The sequence below is a fragment of the Psammomys obesus genome, unplaced genomic scaffold, assembly GCF_907164565.1.
Source record: "Psammomys obesus unplaced genomic scaffold, mPsaObe1.curated_primary_1811, whole genome shotgun sequence".
NCBI lineage: Eukaryota > Metazoa > Chordata > Mammalia > Rodentia > Muridae > Psammomys > Psammomys obesus.
The window spans coordinates 49,687,236-49,705,016 of NW_026585644.1; the positions used below are offsets into that span (position 1 = coordinate 49,687,236).

Sequence of the window (17,781 nt, forward strand, 5' to 3'; positions counted from 1 at the left end):
AACTTCCCAATGAGATTTTAATCACTGAGAACAGGAGTGATGTCTTAAGGCTTCTCTTGTTTTCTGGGGAAGCATAAAGAACACAAGTTTCTTTGGACGATCTTGGCTTTGAATTTCAGCACTGCCACTTAGCCTGGACCGTTGAGCACAGTTTCATGTCTGTAAAGGGGCATAACACAGAGCCTTCCAACCTCCATGCAGTTGGCCTTGTAGGCCTTGTAGGGATGATTCTCAGCTGTGGAGATCGTCTTGTGCCCTGCGACTTCCCTGGCATCTCTACCCTTTAGATACCAGTTATGGCACGCTCTCTGCCAACCGCGGCACTCAGTCTCTAGACAGTCATGCCTCTAGAAGGTTTTCAAGTATCCACTGGGAAGCAAGATCACTCCCAGTTTAAAACCGCTGATTGAAGCTGCCTTCTGGGTGTGCTTCAGACCTGGTGCAGCCCAGTAGATGGTCAGTCAGCACTGATGCTCTTTTGTGCCAAACTCACTTAGCACTTGGTGAGTGCGCAGAGCTGCGACTCTGAGGTACAGCAGCTCCGGGTGGAAATGTGGAGCTCTCAAGCTGCCCACATGCACTAACAGACCCACTGTTGTTTTTTTACTTGCAGATTGATCTGGAGCCAGAAGGAAAAGTGTATGTGATCATCGATCTCTCGGGGTCGTCGGGCGAAGGTAGGAGACCATGACCTTTCATCCCTGTCTTCTTCTGTTGAGCCTCTGGCTCTGAGTCTCTCCCTTCCCGTCTTGGACAGGACGTTATCACAGTGACATTTAATTAGTTGGCATGCTTCAGCGGGAGAAGGTTATTTTGAAGATGTTATGCCTGTGCACCAAAAGGAGCCAGCCATCTGTTACTGGTGGAGCAGAAGGAGATTTCGGACTTGCTGAGCGACCAATAACACAGGCATTTCCAAATGCTCTGTGCAGGGCAGGTGCCAGCAGAGCGGCACCGGCTCCCCGGAGGCTTCTGTGGGCTGTGTGCTGTGTAGGGTGAGAAGGAAGTAAAACCAGTTGGTCTAACGGTATTCGGAAGCGAAACAACCAAGGCGTCAGACTTTAAAAATCTTCCTTTTTTGGATTGTTTGCAGATTCTTTTACTAATTATTTCAAAGGCAAATGAAGCTGATGATATGAGACAACACAGAAAAATTTCTCTGATATTTATACTCTTCTTCTTACATCCTCTTCTTTTGATCCTCCTCCCCTTTGTTCACTCAGTATGTTTTAAATGCAGAAGCGTAAGTGTGGTGAAGACTCAACAAGCAGGGTGGAAGGGAAGGCAAAACGCAGCCTTGTTCAGACAGGTGCAAGGCAGTTATGACAGCTTTCAGCACTGGACGGGCAGAGGGCAGGACTCACGTGTTCCCTGGCCTCCCCTTTCCTCTCCTTGCTCTCTGTGGGCAGGGAGACAGAAGAGTTTGTCTTAGTGGCATGGCACAGAGACTGGGAGATAATAACGGCTTTGCCTTAGAGATGAGGGAAAGAAATGGTGTTTGAGGTCTGTGTTCCCAAGTGAAAGGTGAACATTCCTGACCTTCAGCTCTCCACCTGGAAGACTTGGCCCTTTCATAAACTCACATCTGAATAGAAGCACAAAGTCTCTCTCTCTTTCTCTCTCTCTCTCTCTGTCTTTGTCTCTTTCTCTGTCTCTCTCTCTCACACACACACGCACACATGTACACATGCACACAGTCTCTGGGTAAAGCCTGTGATGGGAAGAAACCTAAGTAAGTAAGGTCAAAAGCTCTAAACTGGAGGTTCTAAACCTGTGGTTCTCAAGACCCCTTTGTGGGTGACTCAGGTCAGATACCTTGCACATCTTATATAACAGTTACTACAGTTATGAAGCATGAATGAAATAAATTTATGGTTGGGGGGGCACCACAACCTGAGGATCTATATTTTTTTAAAGGTTCATAGCATTAGGAACGTTGAGAACCACTGTTCTAGGCAAATGATATGCATGATAGTGGATCCTGACAACTTTCATCTGGCTTATTGTCAGTCTCAACTGGTGTTCAGAATAAAGCAGTAATCATGTGTCTATGGGGACCACAGTAGAGTTGGGGCCTCCTTTAATGTGATTTGATGATTTGGCACAGGTTAAAAGCTTTGAGCATCCTTTCAGATTTGATTTCTTACATATTCTGTTCTTTATTGCAATTATGTTTGGCATGCCCAACTTCCCTTTGCTGTTGTCAGCACAGAACAGCCAAGAATAGAATATGCTGTTGAAGAGTTGAGGATTTAACAATATAGAGTATGAAATATTTAAGACCTAAAAGAAAATTAATGCAAAATAAATCAGCCAAGTTAAGAAAAAGCAGCCTACCCCAGCACAGGTGGTATGTCCAAGATCTCACCTACTCTGGAGGCCACGCAGAAAGAGGTCCCGAGCACAAGAGGTTATAGCCAGCCTGAAAATCAAGAAAAAAATTAGCAAATCAAACAAAAGATTGAAGGCTTGTAATTGCCTTGAACGTTTTTAGCATAGTATTTGATCCCAGCCTCAGACTTGAGAGTTTACAATAGCATCCTGATTGTAGATGTTGGAAAAATGTTTGGTAAACAAAAATCAACTTCTTTTTTCCTGTTCTTTCCCTAACCTTAATTAAACATGTATTACCTGTGCCAAGATGCTGGGCAACCAAGGGCAGGCTTAAATTATTTTCTTTCTCCTCAAAAAGATTAATGACTGGCAAAATTATAAACAACATTTTTTTTACATTAGAGAGAAAGGAGATGGACAGTGAATGAATAAATAAATCAGAAGCAATTGTTTTTTTTTCTTATTTCTGTGCTTTATTGCATGTGAATAAGTGAAGCAATTTTCATTGGGTTTAATTCTGAGTCTTTTTCGAAAAAATCTCTTTCATCTAAAGAAAATAGAGTTTACTTTAGAAACACTGACACATGCCAGGATCTGTAAAGTACTAGCATGTGTTGCTCTAAAGAAAAGAGGGCTCTGGTTTTCCTTTGCTGTTCCTGGACTTGGGATTCCCTTCTGGGAGCCGTGGGTGGACACGCCATTGTCCTGCGTAGTGCTGCATTTGTATCACACCCATCTGTCTTCCCAGTCCTGTGCCCTGGCCTGATAGGGCTCTCAATCTGGAGGTGGTTATGGTTGCATGAGGGTTGTGAGGGTGAAATAAACCCTCAGACGGGGACCACACAGGAGAATTCGCAGAGAAACTCAATTGTTCAGCTACCCTGTTGCACTACAGACTATGCACTCTAGTCTCAGATCCCTGCCCATACCCCTTTCAGGTGCTAATGCTAATGTGTTCAGTGGAAGCCTGAGAGGAGAGTTGAAGTGAGGCTGAATGAGGTTTCTATTATTCTGCCACCAGCATCATTTCAGAAACCCTATCTCCATGCTCCAGCCCCATCAGTGGGAAGAATACATTCATAGAAACTGCACACACTTCACAACACATGCAAATTCCAAAGAGTGCTTAGAAAGGTATGGGGGTGACAGTGTGACTACACCCCCTTCTTCTAGGGTGTTCCAAAGGTTCTTTTTCTTGCTAACATGCTGTTAGGAAGTTTGGGTGCTTATATCCGCTGGAGCAGGATATAATGAGATTTCTGGCTGTCTAATAAAATTCCACCACTTGCACATTCTGTGCAGCTCACCATAATGGGATTTGACTAGTGTGTGCTTTGACTAAACCAGGGAACCTGGCCCCAGATATAAGGGGGCAGGCCTGATGGCACTGAAGGTCATTTCCGGTCAGGTGATGTTATTCTTCAGTGTAATTTGAATAGACATCTGTTGGAGCTCATGGCCAAGGAGTGGGTCATATCTGCAGCTGATAGAAGGAGCTGAAAGAAAGGGACTTTTGGGGGTGGGGGTGGGGGCCATGTGTTGTCACAGATATTTCACTAATATCTACACAATTTTTTTGTGTGTGAACCCCAGTCTGTGGCATTCCTTAGTTTGGCTTTCATCATGAATAGCAACTATTTGGCTTCCTAGTAAGCCTTGTACTATTGGCTCACCAGAAATTTAGGTCAAAGTATAATTAGCTCAGGTAACAAAAGTATAAACACCAACTTAATTCTCAAATTGTTTACTTTTTCTGTGTGCATAAGTTGCTATTTCTGCCTTTGCTGTCATTTGTGTGTGGTTTTCATTTGTTATAATAAAATAGCAATGCATCATCATTTTCAGGCTCTCTGGATGGGAGATGGCTAGGGAAGAGACCTATGGGGTCTCTTCCTCTGCTTTGCATCCAGGGACAATGCTCATCTCAGATTGTTCTTCAAAGACAATAGTGCAATATAAATAGTAAAAAGTCAGCCTTGTTGGGTGTTGGGCCCACAGACCTGTGTCTGCAATAGTGTACAGTCTACAGCATAAGTTGAATGACTTTTGCCCTACAAACACCACACGTAGTGAAGTTGAATCTGGTCCCAGTGGGATTGTGCATTGTGGAAGTGGAATTTCAGAAGCCGGAAGCAGGACACAGGGCCCACTTACCCCTCTTTTCTGTAGTCATATGATGCTGAAATGGCTGATGTCTTCTCTAGAAGAAAACATGGCCCTAGGCATCCCTGAGACCTGGGCTGAAATCCTGGCTGTTGTGATTACCAGCTTAGCTTTGGATGCCTTACCCAGAGAAGGGGGCCAACATTAGGAAGTTTCATTTGGACATAATTTTGGAGATTTCATTCTTGTCACTCAGTGTAAGCCTAATTCAGACTAAAGTAAACCTGCCAAAGATACTAAGGAAGGGTCACTATAATTGTTTATAAGTGTTTATGTTTATAAGTGTTTATGCATACCAAGATGCTCGGTAAATATTCAGAGTCTGGAGACCCAAGAGCAAAGAGGTAGGTACAATTCATCAGAGTCACCTTGAGAGCAGCAGGCAGGCTCTTCAGGGAAACGATAGGAGGGCGGGCTTCTGACTCTGGGTGTGGAGTTCTCAAGAGCAGAGAGCAAGCGAAGAGCTTGCCACTAAAGAACACATGGCTTTGTGCCTGGTGTTCCTGTAGAGTTTCCACCCAGCTGTAGTTGTACTTCTTCATCTTTCTTCCTCCCCTCCCCCAAGTGAAGTGGTTCCCAGCCAGACACTGTGGAGCATCCCAGAGCCACTGGTTTGTGTCCTGAGCTTGTTAATGTTAACAACATCTCTTGTTGGAGCCCTGCTCCTCCCATCGCCGCTCCTGCAGACTGAGGACACATGGTCTCCAGGCTCTCGATGGCCCTGGGTAAAGCCCTTCGTCTGTTTGAAGTCAGTTATTAAATCTCTCTTCTTCAGGCAGAATCCATCAAATCCTTTAGCCTTTCTGCAGGTATGTTTTTGAAATCTTACTCCTCTTTGCAGCGTTCTGCTGGGTTTTTTTGTTTGGTTTTCTTCTAGTTGCTCAAGAAGACAGATTTGATGAAGCCCATTTCACTTGGCTGTGGAAAAAAGCATGTGTAGATATTTTCAAGAACCAGGGGCTTGACACCATCACCTTCACATGGAAGTAGAGTGCTGAGAGGACAAGAGATGTCCTTTAGAGCACACTGCAGGCCCCTCCCCAGGCTTCTGCTCTGTCAGAGCCCTCATAATGAGTTTGTCAACATGGAAATGACCCCCTGATGTCATTGTTATTTTTGTTCTTCAGAAAGCCTTTAACATGAACATAAAGCCAAAGCTCTTAGCTTTTAACCCAAAGGCGGCCCCAGAGTCCCCTTCATAAAGAAGTAGACAGAGCTGCTTTTTCATTCTCTTGGAGAGGAAAGCTCCTGATCCCTGTTTCAGGAATGGCAGAGCCCCTCTCCAGCTGTCTGTAATGTGGTCTTGTAGATCTGGGTTGGAAACTAGATCTGATCTAAATCAAGCAGGATTTCCTAGTGTTCCACTCTTTGTTGGAGACATTAGAGTCTTGTGTTTATGGCAGGCATTCAGGCACTGCCTTTAGGGTAACACCTTGGCTCTCCCAGGGGGCAAGGCACATCTCAACAGCATCTGTAGGTTCCATGGTGCTGGTGAAGGATTCAGCCTTTTCTAAAGCCCATGTTATTTGATCCGTACCTTCTGGCTGCCAGGAAATTAAAAGAAATCACTTACTCAAATGAGTGATCCTCACCAATTCATCTCAACAAACGAGCCCAGTTTTGTATATTGCTAGATTAGGGGAATGAGAAGTGGGGAGGGCAGGGGAAAATGGAAGACGGTAGTCTCAAGAATTGGAACATTGCCTCACTCTTGTAGGAGGAAGGTTCAAAGACTAGCACATTCGCATTGAGTTCAGAACTGGGTGTCAGTCGCCAGGGAGTAAACTGGAACTGGGATAACCCAGCAGAACCTGAAGGGAGTGGCTGAGCTTATGCTGGACCTCAGCGAGGGAGGGACGAGGCTCCAGTGAGCAGGGATAGTCCTTTTATCGTTACCCAAGATGACTTCGAGGCTTTCAATATTTAGGGATGACAGGATTGACAAGAGAAGTAGGGCAGATGGAGTGTGTACTCTCTTGGAACATCCAAACAAAAAGGTAATTATCAGTATTGCAAGCAGAAATTGTCATGCTATGCAAGCAAGGAAAGTGGAGTGCCATGAATGATCAATTCATGTTTGAAAGTTGATGGCAGTTGTTCTGCGTTTGCCACATGGTAGAGGCCTCTGTCTCTCTAACATTCCCAAGGAGGAAGGGAGTGTTCCAGGTCAAACTTAATCACATCCAGAACATCGGGTAGGTAGAGGCCTGTTAGAACTATGGCACTGAGGTTATTTAGAAGGTTAAGTTCAAAGAAAAGCATCCCTCTGTGAGATGTCTTTGGATTCACCCTTTTCCTACTCAGACACCTGGTAAAGTCCTATGGTAATCAGGCTACTTGGTCTTCAGCCCGTCAGCCTCCTCCTCCCCTTCCTCCTTTTTTACAGGCTGGAAAATAAACTCCTGATTTCAAGCACGCTGGACAAGTAGCCCACCACTGAACTATGGCTAGAGCCTTTCTAAGTTGCTCCAAATTAAGCCCAGACAGTCCCCTGTTTTCTCTTTCAGTTTCTGTTCAGTTTTTAATATGAAACCTCATAAGGACATTAATGAGAGTTTCCATCTTTCCCCAAGCCACACCCAGCTGCGAGATACTGACCCATCTTCTCTGTAGGATATCCCGTAGGCAATAGGATTCTGGCCATGTTCACCTCACGTGCGTCCTAGACATCTGTGATGTGTCAGATTTTCCAGAAGTGTGTTGAGTCCAGAAAATAAAGATTAACAACATTCAGATGTTCAAAAACATTGATCTTTTAATATGTGCTCTTTACTCCTGGCTCTTATCCTGGTGTAACTACTAGCTACCTGTGACACACAAACCCACGGAGCACATCCTTCGATGTCCAGATTTGGAGGTCCATCTTTGCCTCGATGGAATCACTGTTTGTTCTTAGAAGTGATTGTCTGCATGGATGAGACCAAGAACTCCACAGGAGAGCAGGGACTCCACCCCTGTCAGGGAGTTCTTGTGTCCCAAAGAGCCTTTGCTGAAATGCTCAAATGGGAAATAAGCCAAGAAACCCCCATTTCCTTCTAAATGGTCTCTAGATGCATAGCAGTTCCTCTGAAATGAATCATCCATGGTTAACAATACCAAATGCCAGCCATTAGCAGATGAAAAACAGAATTGAACCCAGAGAGACTGGGAGCCACTCTCTCTCTGCAAGACTCCTTCCTGTCTGCCATTATGTGGGTGTAAATATATATTTTCTGTTGGCTGTGCGCTTGTTTTACTACTGATTGAATTGCAGAAGGGATGGTCATGTGGAAGGACTATAGAAAGGGTGGGTTTATGATAGGTCCTCAGTGAAGACATGGGTCCCTTATTTCCTTCCATGTTCTCTTGTCTCTGTTGTTATGTATCATTTCTGTATCTTATAAAAGAGGGTTTGGGGGAAAATCATGTTTGCAGTTCAGATCATATTTGGTTGAAATGGCCCATAATTGAATCATTTACTGTTGTTAATGTCCTCGTGACTTGGCTTAAAAGAAAAGGGTATTTCCATTCATCTAATCTAATTTAGAGAGTTGTCCTTCTGTACCAATTATTCTATTCTTTTATCTACTTGAAACTGGCCTGTGCTGACAGTTTTATTGATGTTCCTTATTACCTAGCGTTGTCGAAACACTTACATTTTCACAATCAAACACATTTGCCATCATTAATCTAGGGGTAATGCCAAGGCTTTTATCTTCCTCTTTTATTGTAAACCTTTGGTGTGAGCTTGTATAGTCTGAGGAGATCTGAATACATACACACACACACACACACACAGAGAGAGAGAGAGAGAGAGAGAGAGAGAGAGAGAGAAGCACGCATGAGCACAAAGATAATCTCCCTTGAATTCACTCTTTCTTACAGTTTCAAAGGAATTCACTAGAAGAAGCCATGGGTACCTGTAGCAGAGAAAACATTCCTTTGCACCACATGCCACCATTATTGTTAGTGTCAGGAGCAAGACAGACTGGAAGGCCAGGGAAGGGGTTTCACCCAATGGCAGCCACTTGCTCTATGTTGGTAACATCTAGAAGGTACCAACGCTAGCAAAACTACACATTTATGTAGATGAACAAGCTTGGGACAGGAAGTCACGTGTTAAGGGAACACTTGCCGCCGGAAACAGCACTACAGGAACGTAGTAAGCAGAGCTGGCAGGGAAAGCAATGGCTCTGTGCAGGCAACCTGCTGAGGGGGCCCTTCAGTACCTGCTCCATGCGAAGAGCTGCTAGCCCCTTCTGCCGCTCTGCTCAGAAGTGCGGTCAAGGAAACCTCTCATTTTAATGTATCTCGTTGGGTGTTAGAGGGGTCTCGAGCAGTAAACAGGTAGCCAGCATTAACCGTGGGGCTCTTTGTCCCTACATCTGTGATCTGTATTCCGTGGGGCATTTCCCTCCAATGGGGATTTCTAGAGCCTGTTGTAATCCCTAGACAGAGACAAGTCATTGGCCCTCTGTGTAAGGGAACAGTCACATTTCCACCTAATTCCTTTTTTTGTTGTTTTTAAATCATTTTAAATAGCTCATACACATAAATTGTAAACTAGAAAAGAAATTTTTCCTTCCTTCCCAAATTTCCTTATTCCTTCCCCAGAGACGATCATTGTTCCCAGTGTACAGTGTGTCATGGCAGAGACATCCTGTATATACATAGAGGAAGAAAGGAGAGAAAGGGAGACGGGAAGGAGGGAGAGCAGAAGGGGAAGATAGACACACACACACACACACACACACACAGACACACACACACACACACACACACACACACACACACACAGACTTGAATGTAATCTCCAAGGGATTTCTGTTTGTATCATTCATTCTGTGCCCCAGGACAGTGGGTACTTGATAGCTACATGTATATATAAATTATATATTCCTGATATAGAGAATTTTGACAAATCAGGTCCTAGCGTGGATCACCTGTGGGCAGTAGTTCTGTTTTTCTTACAACAAACAAAAGAGACTAGACTATATATTATCTTATTATATAGTATCTTGCAGTTTAGGCTGGTCACGTGAACTGAAGGCGCTCATTCGAGATCAATGCTAGTGGCTGTCATTTGTTGACCTCAGTTGGGGAGAGTCTTATTGGTGGGCCCACAGTACCCTCCTCTACCAATAGCTGCATCATACTCTTGTGCTTCTTGCTCTATTCTTTGACTTCTTCTGTCAGAAGGACATGAGCGTGTGTGTGTGTGTGTGTGTGTGTGTGCGCACGCGCGCGCTTGATTGGAATCTTCATTTTAGATTCTGCTTCATAATGAGCTAATTTCATGATTTACCAATACATTCAACAAGCGTATATTGAGCTGGGCCTGGCTCAGTATACACTTAATGGGACTAATGGCTCATGCCTTTAATCCCAGTGCTGGGAAGGCAGAGGCAGAGAGATCTTTGTGAGTTCAAGGCCAGCCTGGTCTACATGGCAAATTCCAGGCCAGCAATGTCTACATACTGAAACACTGTCTCAAACAAGGCAAGACAATTGTATACTCAGAGTCCATTGTCCACTAGGTACCAATGAACACAATGAAAAATGCAGAGGCCTGGAGAATGACCAGCAGCAAGCCATGTACTTTAATTGGCCCAGTGGTCTTCTCTGTACATAGGGCAAGGATGTGCTGTTATGCTGTTTCCTATACATTTTAGCATTTGTTTTTTGAGGGAAGAAGAAGAAGGAAACACACAAAATTCAGGAAGTAAATAAAACTTATCAGGCTCAGGGAGCTTTCAAAACTTACAAAGGCCACAAGGCATCTCTCCAATGTTATATAAGCAGCAATAATTGCTGGGCAGAGGAGACTGCTTCTGTAGGGGCTGCTTGCACATCATATGAGAGCAGCTTTTGTTAGCCTTTGTTAATACTGATTATTATTTATATCTAAATGGATCTGTCATATGGGTTTCCTCATCTCTTCTTTACATCTAGGGGAAATGAGGCTTAAGAAGTTTAAAGCTGAACCAGCCAGAGATGCTATGAAAATACTAACTCAGTGGCCTGGGATGGGGTTGGTGATTGTCTGTGTGTGGTTGACGAGCTCCATGGGATGCCCATGCTGCTGATCGTTGGATCACACTTTTGAATAGCAAGAAACGATAGTCCCTGAGGTCCCTTCCAAACCCTGCTTTGCAGGCAGCAGTTCTTATTGGAAAGATCTGTGTTCCTTTCAGTTAACCTTGCAGCCAACCCCTGCGCATGTCTTGGTGTCTACTCTCTGGGGAGGGGGTCAGAAGACACTCAGTCAGGGTCCAGCAGCAGGCTAGGCAGTGCCCTGCCCTTGCATGTTAGCCTGACTTAAGTAGCTTGCAGAGGGGCAGAATGGGCAGTATCTCTGTCCTCTAGAGCAAGGGCAAGGACCAACTTGTAGCAAGAAAACAAAGCCCTCAACAGCCTTCTGAAAACCACTCATCAAGATACTGGATTTTTTTTTTTGTTGTTTGTGTTTGTTTTTCCATATGTACGCCCAAAGTATTGTGTGGTGCTTAAATTTGATCCCGTTGTGCTAATTTTCTCCTGGTTCCTGCAGCTTTAATTAAAGAAACTCACCCGGGGACCTTGCTAGAACTTACCTCTCTGTGACCCTTCTCTGAGAAGCAGGTTGTACTGCTTTTCATGGAAGGAGAGAGTTCTGGATTAAGGGCTGAGTACACAGTAGGGGCATAATTTTTACTTGTTCGTTAAATGGATGTGTGACTAAATGAAAGTAACAGGCAAAAGTGTCACTTCTAAAGGAAGCTATTGAGATAAATAAGGTGTTTGACTGACTTTGCTTCGGATAACCAGTTGTTTCGTATTCCAGTGTACAATCAGTTACATGGGTGGGTGTGGACAGAGTGTTTAAGCTTTTTTTCTGCGCCAGGTACTTATTAGTGGGATCTGAAGCAGCCTCATTTCCTCCTCACACTCCAAGTCCCCAGTTATAATACCCGGCCCTCCCTGGTTATTCAGTCTCTTCGCTATACTTTTTAACCCCAATGAGACTGTGAGTTTGCCTCCGCCTGGGAACCTTCCCACACTGGTCCATCCCACCTGCCCCTGCTGGTCTGTAGCCCTGTATTTGCCCCAGGCGTTCTTTACCGCCATGTCCTCATTCATTTTTATTGTTTGTATTGTAAGGAGAGTTCAGGTGAGGCCCTGCCCAGCCTGTAAGCTGCAGCCATACACCCCTTGCTACTCTTCTAAAGGGTAGAGAAAATAAGTAGGTATGGTAATGGGAAAGGGGTAAAACAATAAATTCTAGTGTTTATTTTCAGAATAGTTATGTTTCTCGAGAATTTAAGAAAAAGAGAAAATGTTAACACTTGAATCTTGAAGCCATATGTGGTGATGTGTGCCTGTAACAGCAGCTACCAAAGATCATAAAACCAAGGCCAGCCTGGGCCATCCAGGGAAATGCTATCTCAAGACAACAAACACAGGCTTGGCTATCATTCTTCAAGTACTACAGAAGGTCTGTGTTTGAATGCCTTCAAATTATGTGAGCCCCTCCCATGAAGACTTTGTGAGAGAAGTAAAGGTCTCCTACAGCGTCACTGTTTGTTCCTCAGACTCTGTCACACAAGTATGATATGGAGCTTGCTAATGAGTGGTCTTTGGTGTGCATAGATGTACAGATCCCCTGTGAGAAAGGAAAAATGACAGCCAATGCCACTGTCCCTTAGAGAACTAGCCTTCTGTCATGCTTATTCTCCTGTGCCAATAAGTAAGGACTTTTCTTCTCAGACTTAGGAAACTCTTGCCTAGAAGCCATGCAAGTGAGTAGAAACCTGGGTTTTCCCAAGAATAAGTTACATTTTGGGGAGCAAGATTTTTCACTAGGTGGAGGCATACTTTCCCAAATAGGCTAACCACAGGATTACCTACAGGAGGTGGATACCAGCACATTAAAAACCTAAACCTCTAAACCCAACTATTTGCACAGCCTTGTCCTTCAAGCATAGCACCATTGTCATCTTCATCAGAAGCAGCTGTGACTAGCCAGGAATGACCCTTGGACCGAGCCGTTGACATCCCCTCATAGGAGAAGGGCAAGGGAAAGGCTATTAGACCCTCACCTGAGAGCTAAGCGATGCCCCCTTGTGTCCCGTCTGTATGTGATTCTGCGGTAATAGCAGTAGCCTGTGGCCTTGGGAGGTGCAGGAGCATACAGTAGAAGCTTCACTGAGAGGGGACCCCCATCTGTGGAGCCATGCTGGGGCAAGAACGCTTGGTGATGTGGTTGCCGTGAGGGCACCACACTCCTGTGACCAGCTCCTCACCCGTTGGTTCTGAGTAAGCCAGTGAACTCATTGATTCACCAATTGGACCATGATGGAATCACACTGTGATCTGTCATGGACACCCTATCCAGGGTGAGCAGTCACTTGTCTGAATCTCCCCCAGGAGGAGTGCTCGCAACCCCAGCCAACAGGCCAAGCCCTGCAGGCAGCTGGACTCGGCCTCCCTTGTGCATGAGGGGCCCACGGCCACTTTGGAGGAGGCAGCACTCCAAGTCTGAGCGTGATGCTTCTAAAGATACATCTGAAAGCCAGAGGAATGGAGGTTGGGTAATTGAGTTAAATGCTGAGATGCAGGACTTCGTTACCAGAGAACTAAAATGCATTAAAGTCCTCTCATTCTGTCTCATTGTTTGGACACACTCTTTGGTAATTTTCCAACATTTTGTGCTTTTAAAAATGCATATATATAGTCATATACATATACACATACATATACAGATGTGTGTGTGTGTGTGTGTGTGTGTTCCTTAGTCATCTTGAGGAATACGTCAGCCTGCTTAGGTGCAGTGAGGGTCCAGCTGAAACTACAGGTTATATGGCTTGTCCACATTGGCCTCATTTTTCTGAAGAGAATGTTAACTGTCTTTCATTGTGAGGATAACAGTCACTTTTTTCCCTGCTGTTTTTGTTTGTTTGTTTGTTTGTTTTTTTTAATTTTTAGTAGGCAAAAGGAAGCAATGTGGGATTTCAGTAACTGCACAAACATGTATAGTCTCAGCCGTGGTAAATGTGCCTCTGTTGACTCAGCCGTACCTGCGTGTCTCAGGCTGTGTAGGGTGTAGCCATACCTGGGGTATGTTTGTTATAGGAATTAAAGGGTGGTTGTGGTCCAAGTGAGGGAGCAAGGCTGTGGAAGCGTTATAGATGCCTGGCAGCCAACAGCCCTTCTTGGAATGCCTCAGCCTCTGATGGGTGGCTGTACCTTTGGCCCCTTTGCTGCCCAAAGGCTAAATGGATGAAAGTCAAGAATTGCCTGTGATCGGTGGGTTTGGGTCACTGGGGTCACCATCACAGCTACCGGGACTTGGAAGACAGACTTCACTTGCTTAATTAGATACGTCTTTCCAGTTGCTTGACTTCCTCCTGCCTGTAATTACAACTCATGAAGCTACTCCACAGCCAGGTTAAATAGGAGCACCTAGGATCTTCTTATCATTATTTAATTTTTGATCTTTAGACATTTCAATCAAAACAGGGACCTTTAAATCTAAAATTCCCTTGCTGTAGCTCACAGGCCTTTTTGCCTTAGAAAACATAAGAACAAACAAACGAACAAACAAACATTTTTCTTGATTTAAGGTTTAAAAAAAAAAAGCCCGCACAATTTGTTGCATTTTAGTCCTGTTGTCCTTAGCTGGTCAGCCCTGCCCTCTCCTCCTGGTATTATCTTAATTCTGACAACGCACCAGGTCTCATGCACCGTGTGAGTATAAGATGCAGTTTAAAGAGCAGCCCGCTGCCCACCGTTAGCTCCTTCTGTGCTGGTCTTGCCTGAACCTTTCCTCCCCAGTTATGACCCTGAACTTTGTGTTAATCTTTTTCTTGTGATTATTTATGATTTACCTGCCTGTGCACATATTCTGACACAATGAGTTGTTTCTTTTGAACTTTATTTTAATTCCTTGTACAAATGCTTTGTGATTCATTTAACATTTCACCTTCCAGGCTCACCCTCATCTGAGTGTGGGACTATGGTTGATTCATTTTTGTTTCTTTGTATTGTTACATTGTATGATTATGATAAACTCATTCATCCATTCTTATTTTTGCAAACTTCTCGGGTTTTTCCTGTTAAGGCCTATGCTGTATTTGGGGACATTTGAAATCTGCAGTGTCTTTAAGTTATTTACCAGGAGGCTGATTTGATGGTTCAGTACCATGATAAATTGTTTTTATACTAATTGATGCTACTGACAGACTTACAGTATCTGCTTGCTTTACATCTTCTTAATACTTAATTATCTGATTAAAACACTTACTTATTTTGTTTGTATGACCATCTTGCCTGCACATATGTCTGTGTACCCTGTTCATACCTGCTGCCTGTGGAAGCCAGGAGAGAGCATCGGGTCTCCTAGGACTAGAGTTACAGATAGTAATGAGCCACCATGTGGGTCCTGGGGATTGAACTTGGGTCCTCTGGAAAAGCAGCCAGTAATCTTAACCGCTGAGTTATCTCTGCAGGCCTGTACTATCAAAAATTTAAACTACCATTATAGTTTTAAATTTTCTATTATTTTTCCTACATGAATGAATTTTATTTTGATCAAATCCACCCTTTTCTTCCCATTCAGCTCCTTCCAGCTGGGTAAGGCTGCTGGCACCTCTTCACTTTCGGCAGCCCACATAGAACTTTGTGGGCTTCCTGATCATATCAGCCTGATTCCTCCGAGTCCTGAGACCCAAGTATAACTACAGTGTCTTCAGCAAAAAGCTCTTACCCTCAAGTTCTGGTGGACAACCAAGAGCAATGAGGATAATATGTACTGTTAGGGGGATTTCTTGGACCCTCTGACAAATAGCTTGAAGGGGTATACTGTGCTGGGTCTGAGCTTTCTGTGTGATAGTCGGTGGTTCCTGAGAGGAGCTTCGTAGCCCTGTGAAGAAGTAATTCTCTTCATTAGGGTAGTTTTAATAAGTTATTTCTGATGCTTAGTGACACTGAGAACCTTCAAAAACCTGCAGCTTTTGAGCCTTCCCTCAGAAACGCCTGTTCCCTCCTCTGGGGTATGGTTTTGCCCATCTGTTTCCTACTGTTCTAGAGGCAGTTCTGGGAGTGGCCAATTCCTTGCCCTAGTTGGTGGCTAACCACTGTGGTCAATTGATACACAGACAGTCAAAGTATGAAGCTTGGAGGATCTGGAACAAAGCATTTCACATGTTTGGGCTTCCAAACATGTTTCTGCTTGGGTCAGTGAGTCCCTCTGTGCATAACTACGAAGTCAGCTGCTCACAACTGCATAATGAACAGATGTGCAGGACAGCCTGCTTAAAAGCAAAGCACCCCCCCCACACACACACACACACACTACAGGGAGGGAGACCAGCTTTCTTCCCATGTCACCACATTGCCTCCATTTATATGCCTACTGCACTGTGGGAATAGTAGTCATTGGAGTTGTGATTTGTGTTTTATTTAGTGCTTTATGAAATCATCTGCCCCACCCCTCCAGAATATGATCTCTCAAAGAAAAGCATTTTATCTGATTTGCTTATCATTGTTTCCTAGAAACCTGGCACATAGTAGGTGCTCAACAAACGTTTGTTCTCTGAGTCATGGAATCAGTTGTGTTAGCAGTGGCCAAGCTACCACTGCTGTGAAGTCATGAAGTCGTTAGCGGTTGCTCCCCATGCAGCTAACTTGCACACTTATATAGTGTGTCGGTTCTTGTGTCTCTGGCCCTTCCTCTTCCAGGGTGGAGGAGAATTGCACCCTTGGGAGCAGAGAGCTCAGTGTTTAGACTTGTAGCTAGGGCCCCCTGATGGTATGGCACTCCTGAGGACGGATTTCTAGGGTGCGACTAAAATTTCCCAGGCTATTTTCTTTGCCCTTCTCTATGGTCGCTGTCAGGATTGCTGCTTTTACAAACCCTCTTGGCTTTTGCTTTGTTGCTATAGAAACCAGAGCTGGTAGGTGGGGAAATGTGTATGTTTATGAGTCCTAGGGAAGGAGGGTGTAGTGAAGTTGGCTGTGGGTGGGAACAGCTGAAGATGGTCACCCCGGAAGTGCTTCTGGAGGCCCTGCCCTCCTGGGGGCCCTCTCTCCAGAGAGCTGTGACTACTTGGGGAGCTGGCTCCTCTTGTAGAGCTGTGGGGCTTCCTGGCACACAGCCAGCACTTCAGTGGAACATCTGGGAAGCTTTGACCACTCCCCGTGCCAAAGCCTCTGGGCCCTAGAGACAGGGAGCAATGACCTCTTCTTGGCCTGCTCCTTAACCTGTGTCCCAGACAAGTGTTTTTCTGGGAACCATGAAGGCTGATTCTTGATGCCAAACTCAGTGTGCTCTTGCTGTTACACTTTCACTTCTGATTAAAGGGTGGGGACAGAAAAGGGCTTGGAGAGCAATGAGAATTCAGCTTTTCAGGAAACCCGACTGAAGTGGGGAGTCTCACTTCTTCTTCCTCCTCCCTGGGAGGGGAAACAGCCGGCTGAGCTGTTAATGCTACTGCAAGCTGAACTTGACCTGGGAGGCCTGGGTGCACTCGAGTCGAAAGACTAATTTGGTTCTAAGTGCTGCAGGCAACTCTGGCAACCTCTGAAGATCATCCTGAGAAGCTGCTTGGTGACATTTCAATGCATAGACTTCACAGCACACTGGGTGTGCTGACGACAGTGAAGGAAACTGGTGATGTGTAACTGACTGGGAATGAATATACCCTGTAATGGCCTGTTCTAGAGTTCTGTTTTATAGGATGCCAGTTAATATTCATCATAACATACACACACTCAACATGCATATGTATTCACACACACACACACACACACACACACACACACACACACACACACAAAGGGAAAATGCAGGCTAGGAATGCCCTGAGCCTATCCCTCAGTAATAAACCGCCTCTTTGCACTTGAGGTCACATCCCTAAGAACATTTTTGTTGTTGTTGTTGTTTTGGTGTCACAAAAATAACCTTTTAGGCAGACTTATTTCTTGTACACTATAGGGCATTTGAACTGTTGGCAAGAACAAAATTATAGTTTTTCACTTTTGTAGATATTCTACTTTGTGTTTGTCCCATGGTGAACCTGCCCAAGTGGTATGAAGGAAATGGCCAGATTTGGAACAATAGGATACTGGGAACTAGCTAAATGCTTATAGCGAGGGGACATTTCATGCCTGTTTATAACTGAATGATGAGAGATCACTGTGAAGCTATAGACTTATTTTTATATATTAATGATTATAGATGTTAGAAGTGGTTAAGTAAAGAATGATAGATAGATGATTCATTTGTATAAAAAGTAATATATGTGTCTACACACACACACACACACA

At 44.5% G+C, this 17,781-nt stretch overlaps 1 protein-coding gene across 2 annotated transcripts in view; it reads left to right on the plus strand.

Moving 5' to 3' along the window:
* Positions 1-17,781, plus strand: part of Prkce (protein kinase C epsilon) — a 484,873-nt gene that overhangs the window by 179,758 nt on the left and 287,334 nt on the right. For both annotated transcript variants that reach the window (XM_055619233.1, XM_055619239.1), the window contains exon 2: positions 614-677. In XM_055619233.1, coding sequence (XP_055475208.1) covers positions 614-677 — 64 coding nt within the window. The remainder of the gene's footprint in view (positions 1-613; positions 678-17,781) is intronic.